The sequence below is a fragment of the Cnephaeus nilssonii genome (assembly GCF_951640355.1).
Source record: "Cnephaeus nilssonii genome assembly, chromosome: 23".
Taxonomy (NCBI): Eukaryota; Metazoa; Chordata; class Mammalia; order Chiroptera; family Vespertilionidae; genus Cnephaeus; species Cnephaeus nilssonii.
In genome coordinates this window covers 4,006,490-4,024,955 of record NC_137094.1, presented here as the reverse complement: position 1 = coordinate 4,024,955, position 18,466 = coordinate 4,006,490, and the positions used below count along the sequence as shown (strand labels likewise).

General features: G+C 47.4%; 1 protein-coding gene across 7 annotated transcripts in view; it reads left to right on the top strand.

The window, feature by feature from the left end:
- Nucleotides 1-1,344: 1,344 nt before the first annotated feature.
- Nucleotides 1,345-18,466, top strand: part of LIN9 (lin-9 DREAM MuvB core complex component) — a 51,208-nt gene continuing 34,086 nt past the window's right edge. Inside the window, exons 1-6 of one of the 7 annotated variants that reach the window (XM_079763422.1) lie at nucleotides 1,345-1,474; nucleotides 3,427-3,530; nucleotides 9,861-9,893; nucleotides 11,362-11,456; nucleotides 12,401-12,451; nucleotides 13,108-13,212. In XM_079763422.1, the coding sequence (XP_079619548.1) occupies nucleotides 12,446-12,451; nucleotides 13,108-13,212 (111 nt within the window). In that variant the 5' untranslated portion in view covers nucleotides 1,345-1,474; nucleotides 3,427-3,530; nucleotides 9,861-9,893; nucleotides 11,362-11,456; nucleotides 12,401-12,445. Of the gene's footprint in view, nucleotides 1,569-1,647; nucleotides 3,554-9,860; nucleotides 9,894-11,361; nucleotides 11,457-12,400; nucleotides 12,452-13,107; nucleotides 13,213-18,466 lie in introns of those variants that run through there. The other 6 variants (XM_079763418.1, XM_079763423.1, XM_079763420.1 and 3 more) reach the window with 6 other exon arrangements.

Genomic DNA, 18,466 nt, shown 5'->3' with positions numbered 1-18,466 from the left:
ACACGAGAAACTGAGGAATTAAATTAAGAAACAAACCTGAGGCCCTAACCGGTGTGGCTCAGTGGATAGAGCATTGGCCTGCGGACTGAAGGGTCCCGGGTTCGATTCCGGTCAAGGGCATGTACCTTGGTTGTGGGCACATCCCCAGTAGGAGGTGTGCAGGAGGCAGCTGATCGATGTTTCTCTCTCATCGATGTTTCTAACTCTCTATCCCTCTCCCTTCCTCTCTGTAAAAAAATCAATGAAATATATTTAAAAAAAATTAAAAAAAAAAAGAAACAAACCTGAGGTTACACAACCAGCCGCCACAATCCCAGCCAGGCCTCGGACCCAGAGCCCGCCTGCCCCACACACCTCCTCCTGGAGGCCTCCGGGCTCTCCTCTCGTCTCACTCGGACCCATCGCCCACGGTTCCGTTCTACACGCGGGTGGGCACGGGCACCGCCTTCCTGAAAACCCGGCCCCTGGTCTCGGGCTCCCAGCAAGCGGCCCTCCCGGCTCCCGGGCCCCGCAGCCCCGCCTCAGGCCCCGACCCGGGACGCCAGCCCTCGGTACCCCCGGCGGCACCCCGTCCCCACCCGCAGACTCCCGGGGAGAAGGGGGCTCAGCAACCACGACGGCGGGAGTCGTGGGGAGGCGGCAGGGCCCGTTTCCCGACAGCGGGACCGAGGGTCCGGACGTCTCTCCGGCTTCTGCCGACCGGGCTGGGCCCCGCGCGGCGACCCACAGCCCGTGTCCTCCCCGCGGGCCCTCCGCGCCGGCCAGGCCCCGGCTCCGCACGCGCTTCCCGCGCCCCGGCGCCAGTGGACGGCAGGTGAGCGAGGCGGCCTCCCGGGCCTCCCTTCCAGGCGCGGGTCCGGGTCCCACCTGGGAAGGGGGTGTCCCGACCGGAACTCCGAGTCCCGACGGACCCGCGGCGGGCGGCGGCCTGCGCCCTCCCCCGGCTTTCCGGAGAAAGGGGGGCGGCGACGCCGGGGGAGCGTGGGTCCGAGCGGCTTCCCCTCGGGTGCCGCCCCGGCTCCAGGGGCTCCCCGCCGCCGGCCCGCAGGAGCCGCCCCGCCCCGCCCCGCGCCCCCTCCCACCGCGCGCCCTCCCCCTCGGAGCAAACAGCCCGCAGCTCCCGCAGCTGCAGCGCCCGCCGCGAACGGAGCGCCGGGAGCGAGCCCGGGGCGGGGGGAGGCGGGCGGCGCCCCCCGCGCTCCAGCTCCCGGCCTCTCGGCGCGGCCTCCCCTCCGGCCGGGCCGGGCGCAGGGGCGAGGCTGCCCCACCCGCGGCGCCCCCTCCGCAGCGGCGGGGCCCGGCCCTCGGCGCCCTCGGCCGGCGCGGCGGGAGCGGCGGGCGGCGCGGCGGCCGCGCTCGCATTCGAACCTCCCTCGCAGCAGCCTCCGCCCCACAATGCACCGCGGCGGGCAGCCTTTGAAAAAGCGGCGCGGCTCGTTCAAGATGGCGGAGCTCGACCAGTTGCCGGACGAGAGTGAGTAGCACCGCAGAGCACCCCCTCCTCCCGCCGGCCGCCTGCCCGCGGGCGGCCCCGGCCGCCACGGGCGCCCGTGCCCTCCGCCCGGCAGGTGGGCGGCCCCCAGCCCCGCCGCGGCCGCCCCGTCCTCCCCCCGGCGGCCGCCGCGCCGCCGCCTTTGTTATGGTGCCTGTGTGTGGGTTTCTGGGGTTGCGGGAGCGCCAGGGCCGGAAACCGAGAGCCCGGGGCCCAGCCCGTGCGGGGCGGAGGCGGGGGCTGCCCGGCCCGGGGGCGGGCGGAGGCGGGAGGGGGGCCCCTGGCCGGGGACTGCGCTCCCGCCGGCCCCTCGCCCGGCGCGGAGGGACGCGGCGGGTTATGTAACTCGCTGTCCCGGGCGGAGGGCTCGGCGGAGGGTCCCGGCCCCCGCGCCGCCGCCGCCGCCTGTCACCTCCCGCCCCCAGGCCCGCGGTGCCCGCCGCCGCGCCCGGTGTCCGCCGGGAAGTGTTTCCGTGTCAGAGGCTGCCGCCCGGGACCACAGGTGGCCGCCCTCCCCGGGGCCCTGGGCCCGGCGGCCCCTCCCCGCGGCCCGCCCCGCCGGCTGCTCCGGGCGGCGGCAGCTTCAGAGTCGCGGGGCCCTTTCCCCGCGGACGTGGCCCGCGCGCGGGGGCGCCCCCCGACCCCCCCCCCGCCGCGCGGCGCCCACCTGCCCGGACCTGCGCGCTCGCGCCGAGCAAGTAAACAAGGCGAAGCCCCGCGCGCGGGGGACTCGGGGGTGCGTGGACGGCGCGTGCTGTGTGCGGCGTGGGCAGGGCAGCCGCCTCGGGTCCGCACCGGGAGTCCTGCCCCGCACTGCCCGCTGTGGGCCGTGTCACCCCGAGAGGTGGCGGGAAGGGGCCAGGCATGCTCGGGCTTACCTGTGCCGGAGGCCGGTGACACCGCGGACCGGGGCCACGCTGCTCCCGGTGATGTGCGCCCACCTGCTCCCAGGTGACATACAGGTCGGGGCCCGGCGGGTGCTCGGACCCGGGCTGAGCCGCAGGACGGACCTGTTTCCCGTGGCCAGGGCGGCTGCGGAGCCCTTCAGACGTGGCTGGAGTGACAGGAGCTGACTTTGCCATTTTACATAATTTTCGTTCTGTTGGATTCCAGATAGTCACATGTGGCTACGGCCACTGGGCCGGGCAGGGCGAGCTGCGGGCACCCGGAGCTTTACGGTCCACGGTTGGTGGTGATGTAGGACGCTCCCCAAGGCGGAGGGGCTCACCATCGCCGTGGGCTGTCACCCAAAGTCCTCGCCATCTTGGCCATAGAGATCCTCTATCACCTCTTAGAAGTCCCGACCACGAGAGCCGTTATCTTGGTGACTGTAGTCATCGTGTTCCAAAGAGAGGTGTTTTAAGTGGCTTCCTTACAGCTGTCATTGGGATGTTGGCGCCTCTGCCGTGTTCACACTCCAGCCCCGCTGTCCAGCTGCGGAAGGAACATCGCTGTTGCTTTGTGACATCGGGGACCCCGGGGCGGGGCGGCATGGGGCAGCTTGTGGGAAGCAGGGAGGGCCTGACCTGGCTTGTCCCTCAGTGCCACACACCAGTCCACAGAAACACTTCATTCAAACGGAGTTGACGGTAGGGAAAGAGGCGTTACTAGTAAAACGGGAGCTGAAGCTCGAGAGGGGACACAGGGAATAGTGATAGGTCCCTTGGCCAGTTTTAGTCCAGGGGACGAGCGAACAAACTAGCCAGCAGCTGGTCTGGCGTCATCAGTGCTAAAGGCTACCATCTGTTGAGCCCTTAGGATAAACCAGCTGCTGGGTGACACGCATTTGCTCAGTTCACCCTCCTTTGATTTGCGGTAAGTACTCTTCCTGGTTTGATTTTATGTTTGAGGAAACTGAGGCTATCTTCAGCCCAGGTCTTCCCTCGGGAGCTCCTGTTCTTGATATCTTGTGCCTGTTTCACATCTCCTCTTAGATGCCTGAGGCCCCTCAAACTTCACGGGTTCGAGATCCACCTCATAATCCCATCCCAGGAGAGAGACCCTTCCAGTGGTTCCTGTCTTAATGAATGGCTTCACTGTGCGTTCAGCTGAAACCTAGAGGTTATATTTGGAACTTCCCCCTTTTTTACTTTCCCTATTTAAGCCTTTCTTTACTAAGTCTTGTAACTTTTGCCTTAAAAAAAAATTCTCCCTACTTCTCACCACACCCCAGTCCACGCTGTCAGCATCCATTCCTTGCACTAATGACTTCAGCCTCTCATAATCTTCAGACCCACCCCTGCCATCCCACCTCAACCTGCACACATGGGGGTGACGGAATAGGTATATGCCACCCCGCTGCCTAAAACACCTCCATGACCTGCCCCCCGGCCTTATTTGATAGCACTGTTCCTCTCGTTCTGATCTTTTTCCTTCCCTACACTCACCAGGCAGGACCTTTGCGCCTGCTCTTCCCTCCACGTGGAATGCTCTTCCTTCCCGTCACTTCCGGTTAACTGCTGCTTATCCTTTAGGTCCCTTTTTACGTGTCTTCAGACGCTTTTCCTCTCCTCCCTAAGATGACATCTTCTTATCAAATCTTTTCGTACCGCTGTGTCACTTCTGAGTGGGGCTGTCAAGTTGCAGCTTTACATGTGTCAATGTGGTGGTGAACTCTGGTTAGAAGTTGCACTAGAGAAGGTACCATTACTGTTTTTCTTCATTCCAGTCCCATGCACAGCACCTGCTGGCTTCTCAGACTTTTTTTCATACCATGCCCCTTGCTAGCTACTCCTCTAGCTTGGTGGCCTCCCTCCCTCCCTCCCTTGAATATGCTAAACTTTCTACCTCAGGTTTTTTTTTGTTTGTTTTTTACCTACTGTTCTACCAAACTCTGGTTTGACTTCCTGCTCTTGCATGATTGATCCCTTTCAGATCTTCCCTCCTCGGAGAACCTTCCCTGACTGCCCTGTGTAAAGTCACTCCCCACACTCAGCTCACCTCGTTGGTTTCCTTTTTAACAACTGCCCAAGTGTGATTGTCATTCTGTGTGCTGGTCTACTGTGTGTCTCCTCCCACTGTGTGCTTGCCTACTATGTGTGCACGCTCCTGAGAGCAGAGGCGTTGCTTATCTTTCCTTCCTGGAACCCAGCCCTTAGAATAGTGCTGTCACTCAGTGAGTATTTGTTGAATGAATGAATGAACATATCCAGTTAGAGCAGGATTCTAACTTAAATTCACATGCCTGTAAAATCTATGTTCTTAACCTAATAGTTGTGGGGTTTTTTTTTTATTGACAAAAGTCATACTAACAGCATGATATAAGAATTAGCCATGTACTATGTGCATTGTTCTCTAAGCACTTTTCCATGTATTAACTCATGTAATCCCCATTTTACAAATGATGAATCAGCTGCACAGAGAGGTTAAGTGACTTGCTTAAGGAAACATAGCAAGAATGTGCAAGAGCCAAGATTCAAATACAGCTAGTCTCAATCTGCTCTCAGCCACTCTGCAACGCTTTCTCTCAAAAAAGGTGAAAGGTGAAAGGAGATAGGTCAGAACCCCCAGATAGAGTTCCTGCCTTCATGGAGCTGGAATGGCTATCCTTGCTGCTCACACCTCTCCTTCAGATCTCTGCTCAAATATCACCTTTAGAGAGGCTAATCATGAGCATTTTATAGGAAAATAGTCTTCCCTCCCCGTCCACTCCACATTCCCTGTTCATGTCCTGCATTATTTTGTTCAGGTGGCGTGTGTTTGTCTCCCCTCACTAGAATGTAAATTCTATGAGAGCTGGGACTCCAGCTGCTTTGCATGCTTTACTGTCCCATGTTCCTGTAGCAGGGACGGATGCAGTTGGCAGTCTATACATACTCCCAAATGAGTGCAAGACCACTCCTTTTTCTCAAATAAACCGTATTTCTCATGGTAGCCACGCTGAGTGGGTGTGTCCTGCCCACCACCACTGTTTCTGTTGTGTTGTGCTGTTTGAGGTTTCTTAGCAAGACTTGACAGCATTTCTCCCCAACTTCTCCCCAGGCTTCACTGCCTTTGGTCGTTAACTTCAGTTTGCCACACAGAAGCTTTGAAGTTGTCCTGTTAACCATTCTCCACATCTGGGCAAGAGGGTAGAGTGAAAGCAACAGTGGCTTGGATGTTGATGGGTTGTCTGTTCTACTGCCCAGTGGAGGAAAAGTCAGTTGAGGTTTAAGGATCTGAGATGCATCAAAATGTTTCATAGCCAGAACGGCAATACTGTATCTGTTGCTTCTCAGTTAAGGTCTGTTTGTTTATATGAGTCGTAACTCACGGCTACTTTTGTTAAACACCGAGAATCTTTCTTCACTGATTTCTGTACTAAGTTCATGTTCTTTCTTTATCCCCTGAGATTATCTTTTATTTATCAGTGTTTATATGTGTAGTGGCTTCTTAAAGATGTTTACATGCATTTTGAACATGCCATTTAAAAAATTGTCTTTTCATGCAAATCACTGACCACATTTCAAATGACTTCACTCCTGTCTGACTTAGGTTGTAGTCTTACAAATATAAATGGATGTCACAGTAACTGAGATGAGAAAGTAGTTGGTTATGAAATAAAACAAAGTTGAAAACTAGGAATGATGAATAATTTGACTAGTGAAAGAAAATAATAGGTGTTCTAAACAGAAGAAGATTTGTTCATCTACACTAAGTGGCCAGATTATTATGATCTCTGAATGCATAATAATCTGGCCACTCAGTGTGTGTGTGTGTGTATTTTAGAGGCCCGGTGCATGAATTCATGCATGGGTGGGGTCCGGCCAGCCTGGCCAGGGGGAGGGGACATGGGTGGTTGGCCAGCCTGCCTGCTGGTCGAACTTCTGGTTGAGGGGACAATTTGCATATTAGCCTTTTATTATATAGGATATACACTGAGTGGCCAGATTATTATGTGTTCAGAGATCATAATAATCTGGCCACTCAGTGTATAATTCTATGAATAATTTCTGGTTTGGAGCATAGAAAGGGTGTTTTTCCCTCTGTTAATTTCTTTTTAAAATTGAGATATAATTGACATAACGTTGGTTTTAGGTGTATAACATAATGATTTGATACACACACACACACACACACACACCCTATCTAATGAAAGAGCAATATGCAAATTGACCATGCCTCGGCTGCACCCACAATCCACGCCCACCAGCCAATCAGGAGCGAATATGCAAATAAACCCAACCAAGATGGCTGTGGCCACAGAGAGCAGGAGGGAGGCTTGGGTTTCCCCGGCAACGGAGGAAGCCAAGCTTTCCGCCTACCCTTGCCGGCCCAGGCCTCCACTCAAGGCTATAAAGTTTCAATGATAGAAGATAAATAAATCCGAACAAAAATGACGGCAGCCACAGAGCTGGAGAGAGCAGGAGGCTTGAGTTGCCCCTGGAGATGGAAGAAGCCAAGCTTTCCTCCTGCCTTGGCCGGCCCAGGCCTCCACTCCAGGCTACAAAGTTTCAATGATAGAAGATAAATAAATCCCAACAAAAATGGCTGTGGCCACGGAGGGAGCAGGAGGCTTGGCTCCACTCAAGGCTACAAAGTTTCAATTGTAGAAGATAAATAAACCCCAGATACCAGGGCCTCTGCTTGGATCGCCGGGGGGCATGGCCAGCCTGCAAACCAACACAGGCTCCTCACCCAGGCCACCCCATGCCCCAAGGGAATCCCCACCCTGATCCAGGACACCCTTCAGGGCAAACCAGTTGGCCCCCACCCATGCACCAGGCCTCTATCCTATCTAATCCTATCTAATAAAAGAATAATATGCAAGTTGACGGTCACTCCAACACACAAGATGGCTGCCCCCATGTGGTCAAAGATGACTGCCCCCATGTGGACACAAGATGGCCACCACAAGATGGCCAACAGGAGGGCAGTTGGGAGGGACCAGGCCTGCAAGGGAGAGCAGTTGGGGGCGATCAAGCCTGCAGGGGAGGGCAGTTAGGGGTGACCAGGCTGGCAGAGGAGGGAAGTTGGGGGCGACCGGGCCTGCAAGGAAGGGCAGTTGGGGGGGACCCAGGCCTACAGGGGAGAGCAGTTGGGGGGACCAGGCCTGCAGGGGAGGGCAGTTAGGGGTGACCAGGTCTGCAGGGGAGGGCAGTTAGGGGCAAACAGGCTGGCAAGGGAGCAGTTAGGCATCAATCAGGCTGGCAGGGGAGTGGTTAGGGGGTGATCAGGCTGGCAGGCAGAAGCGATTAGGGGCAATCAGGAAGGCAGGCAGGCGAGCAATTGGGAGCCACAGTCCTGGATTGTGAGAGGGATGTCCGACTGCCCGTTTAGGCCCGATCCTACCAGGATTTGGCCTAAACTGGCAGTCAGCCATCCCTCGAGGGGTCCCAGATTAGAGAGGGTGCAGGCTAGGCTGAGGGACACCCCCTGCCCCCCCGTGCATGAATTTTGTGCACCGGGAATCGAATATATACATATATATATAATATATATATATACACACACACACACACACACACACACACACACACACACACACACATTAGAGGCCCGATGCACAAAATCTGTGCAAGGGGTTTGGCCCCACCGCTGCTGCGGTGGCTGCCTCTGCCTTGGCCCCCGTCTCGGCCTCGGCTCTGCCGCGGCAACTTCTTCCAGAAGGACTTCCATTCTAATTAGCATATTATGCTTTTATTATTATAGATATACTAGAGGCCTGGTGCACAAAATTTGTGCACGGGGCGTGGGGTGGGGTGGACGGGAGTCCCCTCAGCCCAGCCTGCACCCTCTCCAATCTGGGACCCTTTGGGGGATGTCCAACTGCCAGTTTAGGCTCGATCTCGGGGATCGGGCCTAAACTGGCTCTCACAATCCTGGACCGCTGGCTCCTAATTGCTCACCTGCCTGCCTGCCTGTTCACCCCTTACTGCCCCCCTTGCCGGCCTGGTTGCCCCCAACTGCCCCCCTCTGCCAGCCTAATTGCCTCCAACTGCCCTCCCCTCCCCGCCAGCCTGGTCGCTCCCAACTGCCCCAGCCCCCCGCCAGCCTGGTCACCCCCAACTGCCCCCCCCCCCCACACACTGGCCTGATTGCCCCTCACGGTCCCCCTGCCGGCCTGGTCGTCCCACGCAGCCTGCTGTTCAGTCATTTGGTCGTCCCTCACTAACCCCCCTGCCGGCCTGGTCACCCCATGCAGCCTGCTGTTCAGTTGTTTGGTCGTCCCTCACTAACCCTCCTGCCAGCCTGGTCGTCCCACGCAGCCTGCTTGTTCAGTCATTTGGTTGTCCCTCACTAACCCCCCTGCCGGCCTGGTCGTAGGCAGCCATCTTGTGAGGACGTGAGGGTCAATTTGCATATCACCTCTTTATTATATAGGAGGATATATAGAGCAAAAATTATTACCACAATAAGTCTTGCTAACACCCATTTCTACCCATTGTTACAAGTTTTTTCCTTGTGATGAGAACTTTTAAGATCTGTTCTAGCAACTTTCAGATATAGAACCTAGTATTGTTCACTAGAGTCACCGTGCTGTACATCACATCCCCAGGATGTATTTGTCTTATAACCTATTTCCCCCACCCTGGCAGCCATTAGTCTCTTCTCTGTACCTGTCTGAGTTTGTTGGTTTGTTTGCTGCCACATATAAGTGACAGAGATCACCCTTTATTATTTTTCAGATGACTTAGACTTCTTTGCAGGTCACATATTCAATTCAGAGATTTTCAATTTAGTGCTCTCCCTTTTTCATAAAAATCCTATCCTTGATTCACAGCAGTAGCTCAGCGTTTCTCAGTGGGCCTGTGGTTACCTGCAGCAGAATCCCCTAGCGACCTTTATTATCGCACAGATTCTTCGTGTTGGAGGAGCGTCCTGATTATTCTAATAGGCACTAAAGTTTGTGCTAGCCAGTGAACCCGCCAACTCGAAGCTGGTCCCCCTTGCCTTTCCTGAACCCCTTTTGCAGCCTGGATCTTGAAGTGTGGCACATCCCAGCCTCTGCACGTCCAAGGGGCTTGCTGCCTGCTGCGACGGTGCCGGGTCATTTCGGTTTTCCCCGCTGTATTGCCACTCTGATCTTTGCCTCAGTAAATGTCGCTTCCCTTCTCTGTTCCTTCTCCAACACCAGCACACTTCTAGATGAAGATGCAAAATTGTGTCTGTCCTTAAGTCGTCTTCGTTCCCTCTGTCTACGTTTTTCCCCTGGGAAAGGTCTCCACTGCTCACAACTTCAGTAAGACTCCCAGATGTCTCTCCAGTGCTTCCTCACCTTCTGAGTTCAGGTCGATAGCTTGAATTGTCCACTAGTTGTTTCTAATTGCACACCCACCATCACTTCCACTCAACATCGCTAAAACTAAATGGATTGCCTTTACCCCCAAATCAAGTTCTTTTTCTCTCACTTTGATTATGAAATAATAGTGATTTGTTTTAATTGCAGGCTCTTCAGCAAAAGCCCTTGTCAGTTTAAAAGGTAAGGGTCCCACCATGATTCTGTAGGTATGGCATAAGCTAGAGCTTTAATTCTTCTGAGTTATGATTCATTATAGCTTTTCAATACTGGTTTTCACTGGTGACAATTTTACATTCATATGCCGTTACAAATTGGTCCTTGGATGTTAGAAATTACTAAGAATTTTCCCCCTAGAATTATTGATTAAAGAATTTTATTATTAGATTTAAAACATTTATTTTTAAACATTCGTTAAACAATTATGCTAAGCTGTATTTTCGCATAATAGCTTATTTTTTAAGAATCTTGCCTTTAAGTAATAATGCAAATCTCTTAAAAATAAAAGAACAATAATAATTTCCTTTTCTGAGAAAAAAGATAATGTTCCTTGGTCTTGCTATTTCTTTCTGTAAGTAGTACATTAGACCAACCCTCTTAATATAGCTCATTTTGAAATTTTACCTTTTGAGCAAGATTCTACTAGGTAAGTACATTTGTAACTAAGCTAGATATTCTAAGGTTCACCAGTCCTTTTAATTTTTAAAACTACTGTGTTGTGCTTTGAATTGGTGATTTACCAAAGTAAATCTGGCTTGAGAACTTATCTTCCAGAGTTACCCTACCAAGATCAACCCCATCCTACCTTTTTTCTTTTGTACTTATTAAAAAAGTATTTCATTATTATGAAATATTTAGTACTTAATAAAAGTATTTCATATTCTTCCTCAATATTAACATCACTTTTCTTTTAAAAATACATATATTCATATATATATATATGTGTGTGTGTGTATATATACACACGCGATAAAGTTTCTTATAGAAAACAATTAGAAAACGCTGATGAGCAGCTGGGAGGAAATGAAGCTAACTGCATTGGTCTATCCTTCCCAGGGTTCGGTGTTTCTCTGTATAAAGATGTCCTTTTTACAAAAGTTAAACTCATCTTTCTTCTCACAGTATGTCTAATCAGCCACTGGATTGAATCTCTCTGGTTGCATACAACTCAAGACACTTCTTAGAATTAAGGAAAACAGAAACACCACACATTTCCTTTTTTGAATATCAAGGGTTCATATATTGAAGTAGAAAACATTTAGAAATATGCTCTAGATTCAAGGTTAGAAGAAGTTTTTTTCTTTGCCTGCTTTCGATTAGATTCCATTTATGAGATAGTTCTTGGAAAATTAGAATAGAGGAATTACTAAAAACCAAGAAGAAAGAAGCCACACATATTTTAATAAGAAAATTTAATATTTTCAAGATGCATTGCCTTGCCAAGTTACTTAGAGTTTGACAAAAACAACACAACAACAAAAACACAGACGAGACCTTTCATTTGTAATAAACTAAAGTTGTTAGGATCAGTGTATTTTTTTCATCTTGGTAAATATTTCAGTTATATTGCTATTATTAAAAAGGCAATGTTCATAGTATGAAATCCTTTGAACTAAACTTAAGTCTTATTAGTAATAATTATTTATTACAGAGGGAAGCTTATCTAACACATGGAATGAAAAGTTCAGTTCTTTACAAAAAACACCTGTTTGGAAAGGCAGGAATACAGGCTCTGCTGTGGAAATGGTAAGGAATTAGTTTTTAGAATATGATGGCTAAATTGTTTGTATTATTGTCATGTGCAAGTTCTTATAGCACAGTAAAAATTTTCCAAGGTTTTTCCCCACCTTTAAGCATTTGAGGTTTTCTTTTCTTCTTCTTTTTTAATTTACTGATTTGAGAGAGAGAGAGAAACATCAATCTGTTGTTCCACTAATTTATGCATTCATTAGTTGCTTCTTGTATGTTCCCTAACCCGGGGCGGGGGATCGAACCCACAATCTTAGCATATCAGGAAGGCGCTCTAACCAACTGAACTACCCCACCAGGGCAAGCATTTGAGTCTTTAAGTGCCATTGAGCAGTATATGATCATATATAAGTAAATAATCTGTAGTCTGTGATAATCTGGTCATTATTAAGCATTTGTTAAGTAATTGTAGTCTTTTTTAAATAGGCAAAACCAAAAAAACTCCCAACAACCCAAACTCGTGCTTTTATTAGATAGTAAAATTTGCATGGCTCTGGTCCCTACAAAAAGATATATAAATACGTGGTAAAATATTAACATCTTGTGTAGGTCAAGGGTAATTGCATTTAGGGGTGGCAATTAGAGGTGAGCATATAGTTGGCATGACTCATGATTTGGGGGACCTCTGCTCCTCCCCTGCCCAGGAGGCTTTTAGGGATCAGTCCTGAAACAAGCCCGGAGCTGGGATACACAGCAGTGGTCACACCACCTGGACAGTTGACCACAGTGGATGTGCAGGACTTCTACACTCCCGTCAGTTCTGTCACCATCATTCTCTTCCTCCTCTTGGGAGGAAGCAGGGGAGAAGGGCTTCCAGTCAGGGCTGTGGAGTGTTGAGACTCTCAGTGGATTTAATTTCAAGATCCTAACCTCTAACCTTGACCCGATTGGATGCTGCCCATATGTTGCTAGCTTTCTGTACCTCCCTCCCTTCTAAATAGGCGTGAAGCTCTGTCTTGAATAGTGGAAGAAGGATTTGAAAAAGGATGCAGGTACTATGGGATATTATTTCTGTTCTTTTAATGAGACCTCTGAACCTAGAATGGACTGTAAAAATTTTCATATTATACACCCTTAAGTATATGATGTACTTCGGGCACTTAAGTTTTTTTTTAGTTCTACAGGCATTTATCAGGTATCTGTTATAGGTATCTTATATTTTTAATCTATAAATGGAAATTCAGTTAACAATTTTTTTTCCAGTTAACAATTTTTGACCTCAGATCTAGTATATTATGTACATTTAGATTTACCCTCTAGAGTGGCCTAGTAATGCCCTAGCCCAGCCCTATGCAGCAGCCATATGTGATACACCTGGCTGGCGTTAACCCAGACACCAGCAGAATAAGAACTGGAATTTCCAGAATTTATCTTCTGGTCTTCACTCAGAGCTGCTAGTGTGCTAATGAGATTTGGTTCTAGTTTAATCATCAGCTAGGTGTTTTATTTGTAAACATTTTGCATAAATATGTATCTTACTGTTTTCTAAATCTGAGATCATTTGTACTTTGTATTACCTATACTTTATCCTTCTGTACTGCTTGCTGATAATCTAGAGTTAGCTGTACTTTCCAATATAGAAATATATTTTGGAACAAAAATGGGAATTGTTCAGTCTTTTCATGAAATAAAATAATTTATATCATAGCCTTTCAGAAATTCAAAACGAAGTCGATTCTTTTCTGATGAAGATGACAGACAAATAAATACAAGATCACCTAAAAGAAACCAGAGGGTTGCAATGGTTCCACAGGTATGTGTGTGCTAAAATTTTGTTTCATGTGATAGGAAGTGAGCAATTGCTCAGCGTAATAAGTTTATATTTATAGTGACATTTTGAGTAACAAGTTCTTTTCTTTAAATCAGTGCTCCAACTCAGCTATTGTAGTTACCTAGAAAATGCCATTATTTTGAAACCAGACTAGAAAGCCAGATTTGAAACTAGAGTAGAAAGCCAGTCCTCAGTCTTACAAATACACACTTTCTTATAAGAATGGAGATAGTGGCTCTAACCGGATTGGCTCAGTGAATAGAGCGTCGGCCTGCAGACTGGGGGGGCGGGGGGGGGGGCGGTCCCAGGTTCGATTCCGGTCAAGGGCATGTACCTTGGTTGCGGACACATCCCCAGTGGGGAGTGTGCAGGGGGCAGCTGATCGATGTTTCTAACACTCTATCCCTCTCTCTTCCTCTCTGTAAAAAATCAATAAAATATATTTTAAAAAAAAGAAGAAAAAAAAGAATGGAGATAGTGGACATTAAGCAAATGGGTTTGGCAATATGGAATCAGTTTGGAATTTGGCATGGAGATGAGAGAGAATTTTACTTTATCATGGAGGGAAGCATGTTGAAGACTTCCTTTATCCAAAAGAGGAACATATATACCATGAAATAATATCTTCTTTTCACTTTTGGCATTTTTTTATTTTTTAAATTATTATTTTTAAAATATTATTGATTTCAGAGAGGGAGAGAGAGATAGAAACATCAATGATGAGAGAAAATCATTGATCAGCTGCCTCCTACAGGCCCTCCCCTCCCCCCCCCCTCACTGGGGAGCGAGCCCACAACCCGGGCATGTGCCCTTGACCGGGATTGAACCTGGGACCTTTCAGTCCACAGGCCAATGCTTTATCCACTGAGCCAGACGGCTAGGGCTGGCATCTTTTAAAAAGTCATGGTGGACATGTAAGAATCAAAGCCATGAATGAAAATTGGGTAAGGAAATATTAACTTCCAGAATAATGTGGCCCAAGCCAGTTTGGCTCGGTGGATAGAGCGTCAGCCTACGGACTGAAGGATCCCAGGATCGATTCCATTCAAGAGCACGTGTCCAGTTGTGGGCTTGATCCCCAATACGGGGCATGCAGGAGGCAGCCAATCAATGATTCTCTCTCATCATAGATGTTTCTATCTCTCCCTCTCCCTTCCTCTCTGAAATCAATAAAAATATATTTAAAAAAGAGAATAATGTGATTTTCCTCCCTCTCAAATTTTTAATTTTTGAAAGTCATTCCCTACTTCCCTGTCATTTTTGTTTGTTTGTTTTGTTAATCCTCACCAAGGATAGTTTGCCATTGATTTTAGATACAGTGGAAGGGATGGAGGGAAGGAGAATGGGAGGAGGGAAGGGAGGGAGGGAGGGAGGGAGAGAGAGACAGAGAGAGAGACAGAGAGAGAGAGAGAGAGAGAGAGAGAGAGAGAGAGAGAGAGAGAGAGAGAGAGAAGAGAAGAAGAACATCAGTGTGAGAGAGACATAGCAATCGGTTGCCTCCTGCACGAGCCCCTACTGGGTGGGTATCAAACCTGCCACCCAGTTATGTGCCCGTGACTGCGAATCGAACCACTGAATGAACAACCCCGGCCAGGGCTCATTTTCCCCCCAAAAGTGTTAAAGACTTCAGTGTGGTGGGTCATAGTAGAGGTGATTTTTCTCAACCAGGGATTGGGCATCGAAGGAATTAAAGGAGTGAACAGCAATATGCCCTACCAAACACATAAAACGTCTTCCATGCCTTTATGATCATCTCAATAGTAAAAATGTTTATGTTCTGTAAAATGAACAAAAAGGTATTTTGAACAATGTTTAATGACAATAACAAATGTACATAAGCATTTAAAATTCAGTTTAAAAAACGAAAATAGCCGAAACCGGTTTGGCTCTGTGGATAGAGCATCGGTCTGCAGACTGAAAGGTCCCAGGTTCGATTCTGGTCAAGGGCATGTACATTGGTTGCGGGCACATCCCCGGTAGGGGGCGTGCAGGAGGCAGCTGGTCGATGTTTCCCTCTCATCGATGTTTCTAGCTTTCTATCCCTCTCCCTTCCTCTCTGTGAAAAATCAATAAAATATATTTTTAAAAAATAAATAAAAATAAAAAACGAAAATAATACAAAATGTGCATAGTTTGACTCAGTAGGTGTTGGATACAAGGTTGAGTGAATATAAGAAATAGTTAAATAACTTTTCCTTGTATTGACTTCAGGAGAGGTGTGTTATTAGGATAATTTGAATAACAATTCTCTAAATGTGGGTTGTTTTAAAACTTCTGTTTTTCCTGTAGCTATTTCTTAGGAAAATTTCCAAGCATTCAGAAAACTTGAGTCTTTGCGACTATAAAGCCATCCTGCTCAGCTCATCCACTGCCGTCCTCCGCAGACACGTCATTCTTTCTAGGACTATCTACAGGCCTTTGTGCCTCTGAGCATGAGACTTCTGAGTTTGTCGTTTCTTGCCTTAACATGCCTAGTTCTTTCAAGTTTTATTTACATGACATGACTTGTTCCCTTATCCTCCTCTAAATTCTTGTATTCTGTCTGTGTGTTGTTTTTTTTTTGTTGTTGTTGTTAATCCTCATTTGAGGATAGTTTTTCCATTGATTTTTGAGAGAGTGGAAGGGAGAAGGGAGGAGAAGAGAGAGAGAAGAAAACATTGATGTGAGAGAGCCACATCAAGTGGTTGCCTCCCCAACACACCCCAACCAGGGCGGGGAACAGGCAACCTAGGGACCTGCCCTTGACCAGAGAGCCCTCCACCCTTGGATTCTCTGGCTGACGCTCTAACCACTGAGCACACTGGCTGGGGCATATCCCTTTGTTTTTTATTTTTATTATTTATTTATTTACTTTTTAAAAATATATTTTGTTGATTTTTTACAGAGAGGAAGGGAGAGGGATAGAGAGTTAGAAACATCGATGAGAGAGAAACATCGATCAGCTGCCTCCTGCACACCTCCCGCTGGGGATGTGCCCGCAACCAAGGTACATGCCCTTGACCGGAACTGAACCTGGGACCCTTCAGTCCACAGGCCGACGCTCTATCCACTGAGCCACACCAGTTAGGGCCCTTTATTTGTTTTTTCAATTTACCTTTATTATTGAAAGTATTACAGATGCCCCCCCCCCGCCCCGCCCCATTGCCCTTCTCCTCCCACTCCTACCCCTCCCTCCCCAGCATGTGTGTTATGTTGATTGGATCTTTAGCAGTCCTGATGAGTAGGTTACTATTACATCATCTCCCATTTTTCAGATGAGAAAACGGACACAGAAGCATCTTGCTCAGGGCCACAAGCTAGGAAGTGAAGGCTGCTACTAAAGTGGCCGACATCCTGTCTCCACAGCCCTGCTGTTTTATGTTTCAGCAGTTTTATTGAGATATAATTCCCATATCATACCACTCACCTATTTAAAGTGACACGCAATGGTTTTAATATAAGCACAATTGAGCAAGTATTACGACCAGTTTTAGAATGTTTTCTCATCACCCCAAAGAAACCCTGTACCCTGCACAGTCACCTCGTTTTCCATGTGTTGAATAAAAGAGGTGTAATTGCTACAACAAGGGTATTAACATTTAAGCTTTAGAAGATAGTGCCAAAAAAGTCAATTCATAAAAGTTGGAATAATTTCTATTGCCACTAATAGTTTGAATATATTTCCCCATACTCAACAAGGGATCTTTAATATAGTTTTACTATATCCAATGAGCCATTTAAAAATCTGGGTCAGTAACTCAAAGGAAAGAAAAATAACACTTTTTCTGATAATAATTTATAGTAAATTGGTTATTATTTATGCTTAACAACTCCCAAATAGAGAGATAGAAACATCAGTGATGAGAGAGAATCATTGATTGGCTGCCTCCTGCACACGCCCTACTGGGGATTGAGCTTGCAACCTGGGCATGTGCCCTGACTGGGAATCGAACTGGTGACCTCTGGGTCGATACTCAACTGCTGAGCCACACCCAGCTGGGCGGTTATTTTCTTATTAGTTTGTAAGAATTTTGTATGTATTAAGAATATTAGCCTTTGGGCTGTTTATATTGGCTGTATTTTTCTTCAGAGTTTGTAGGATTATTTTTTTCTAGTTTTTTTCCCCCCACTTTGTTTCTGTATTTTTCACCATGCAGGAATGAATAAAAATTTTAAGAGTCAAATATAACTATCTTTCCTTCTTATGATTTACTGAGTTTATGCTCAGAAAGACCTCCCCTAGTCTAAAATTTATAGTTCTAGAATTCTCTCAAATTTCTGTTTTTAATCTTTATAGTTGAAAGTATTACATATGCCCCCCCTTATCCCCCCTTTGACGCCTTCTAGCCCACCCCACCTCTCATATTTCTTATATCATTTTATTTTTTAAATGTTTAAATATTCAGTTCATCTGGAATTTATTTTAGAGTAAGGAATGAGGTAAGACTGCACCTGATTTTTCTCCCCAGAGGACTACTTGTCCTGGTCATGGACTGAGTAACCCACCATTTATACATTGATTTAGGATGCTGCCTGCAACGCGAGGCAAATTCTGTATGTATTGGGGATTATTTCTAGGCTTTCTCTCTATGTCTCCTATCTCTGTGTGCCAGTATCAAATTGTTTTAATATTGCTTTATATTTTGGTTAAATGTCTATAAGGCATTATTACTTACTCTTTTTTTAGATTTTCCTAAATATTCTTGTACATTTTTTTCCCATGTAAACTTTAGATTCAACCTGACTAGCAAAAAAATCACGATGGAAGTTTTGTTGGTATTACACTAATATTATAAATTTATGGGGTTTGACATATGTTACATTGAGAATGCCTATCCACAAACTGGTTGCAGTTCCACCTATTTAAAAGCCTTAATGTCCCTAGTAGACTTCAAATTTTTTTTCCATGTCAATCTTGCACATTTCTTAAGTGTATTCCTAGGTATTTAATACTTTCGTTCTTGTCATTTTTGCTGTCATAAATAGGATATTTCTTCTGTTTTATTATCTAACCAGTTCTCATTTATATATTGAAAAGATAGTGACTTTTTAAAGATATTTTTATATCAACTTGTATTCACCCACATTATTAAATCATCTTATTTTTAACAGTTATAGTTGATTTTCTTGAGTTTTCTAGGTTAGTCATATTATCTACAAATAATGGTAGTTTTGTTTTCTCTTTACAATTTTCTTATCTAATTGGCTAATTCCATCAAAACAAAGTTAACATCTTTGACATATTTCTCATTTTAAT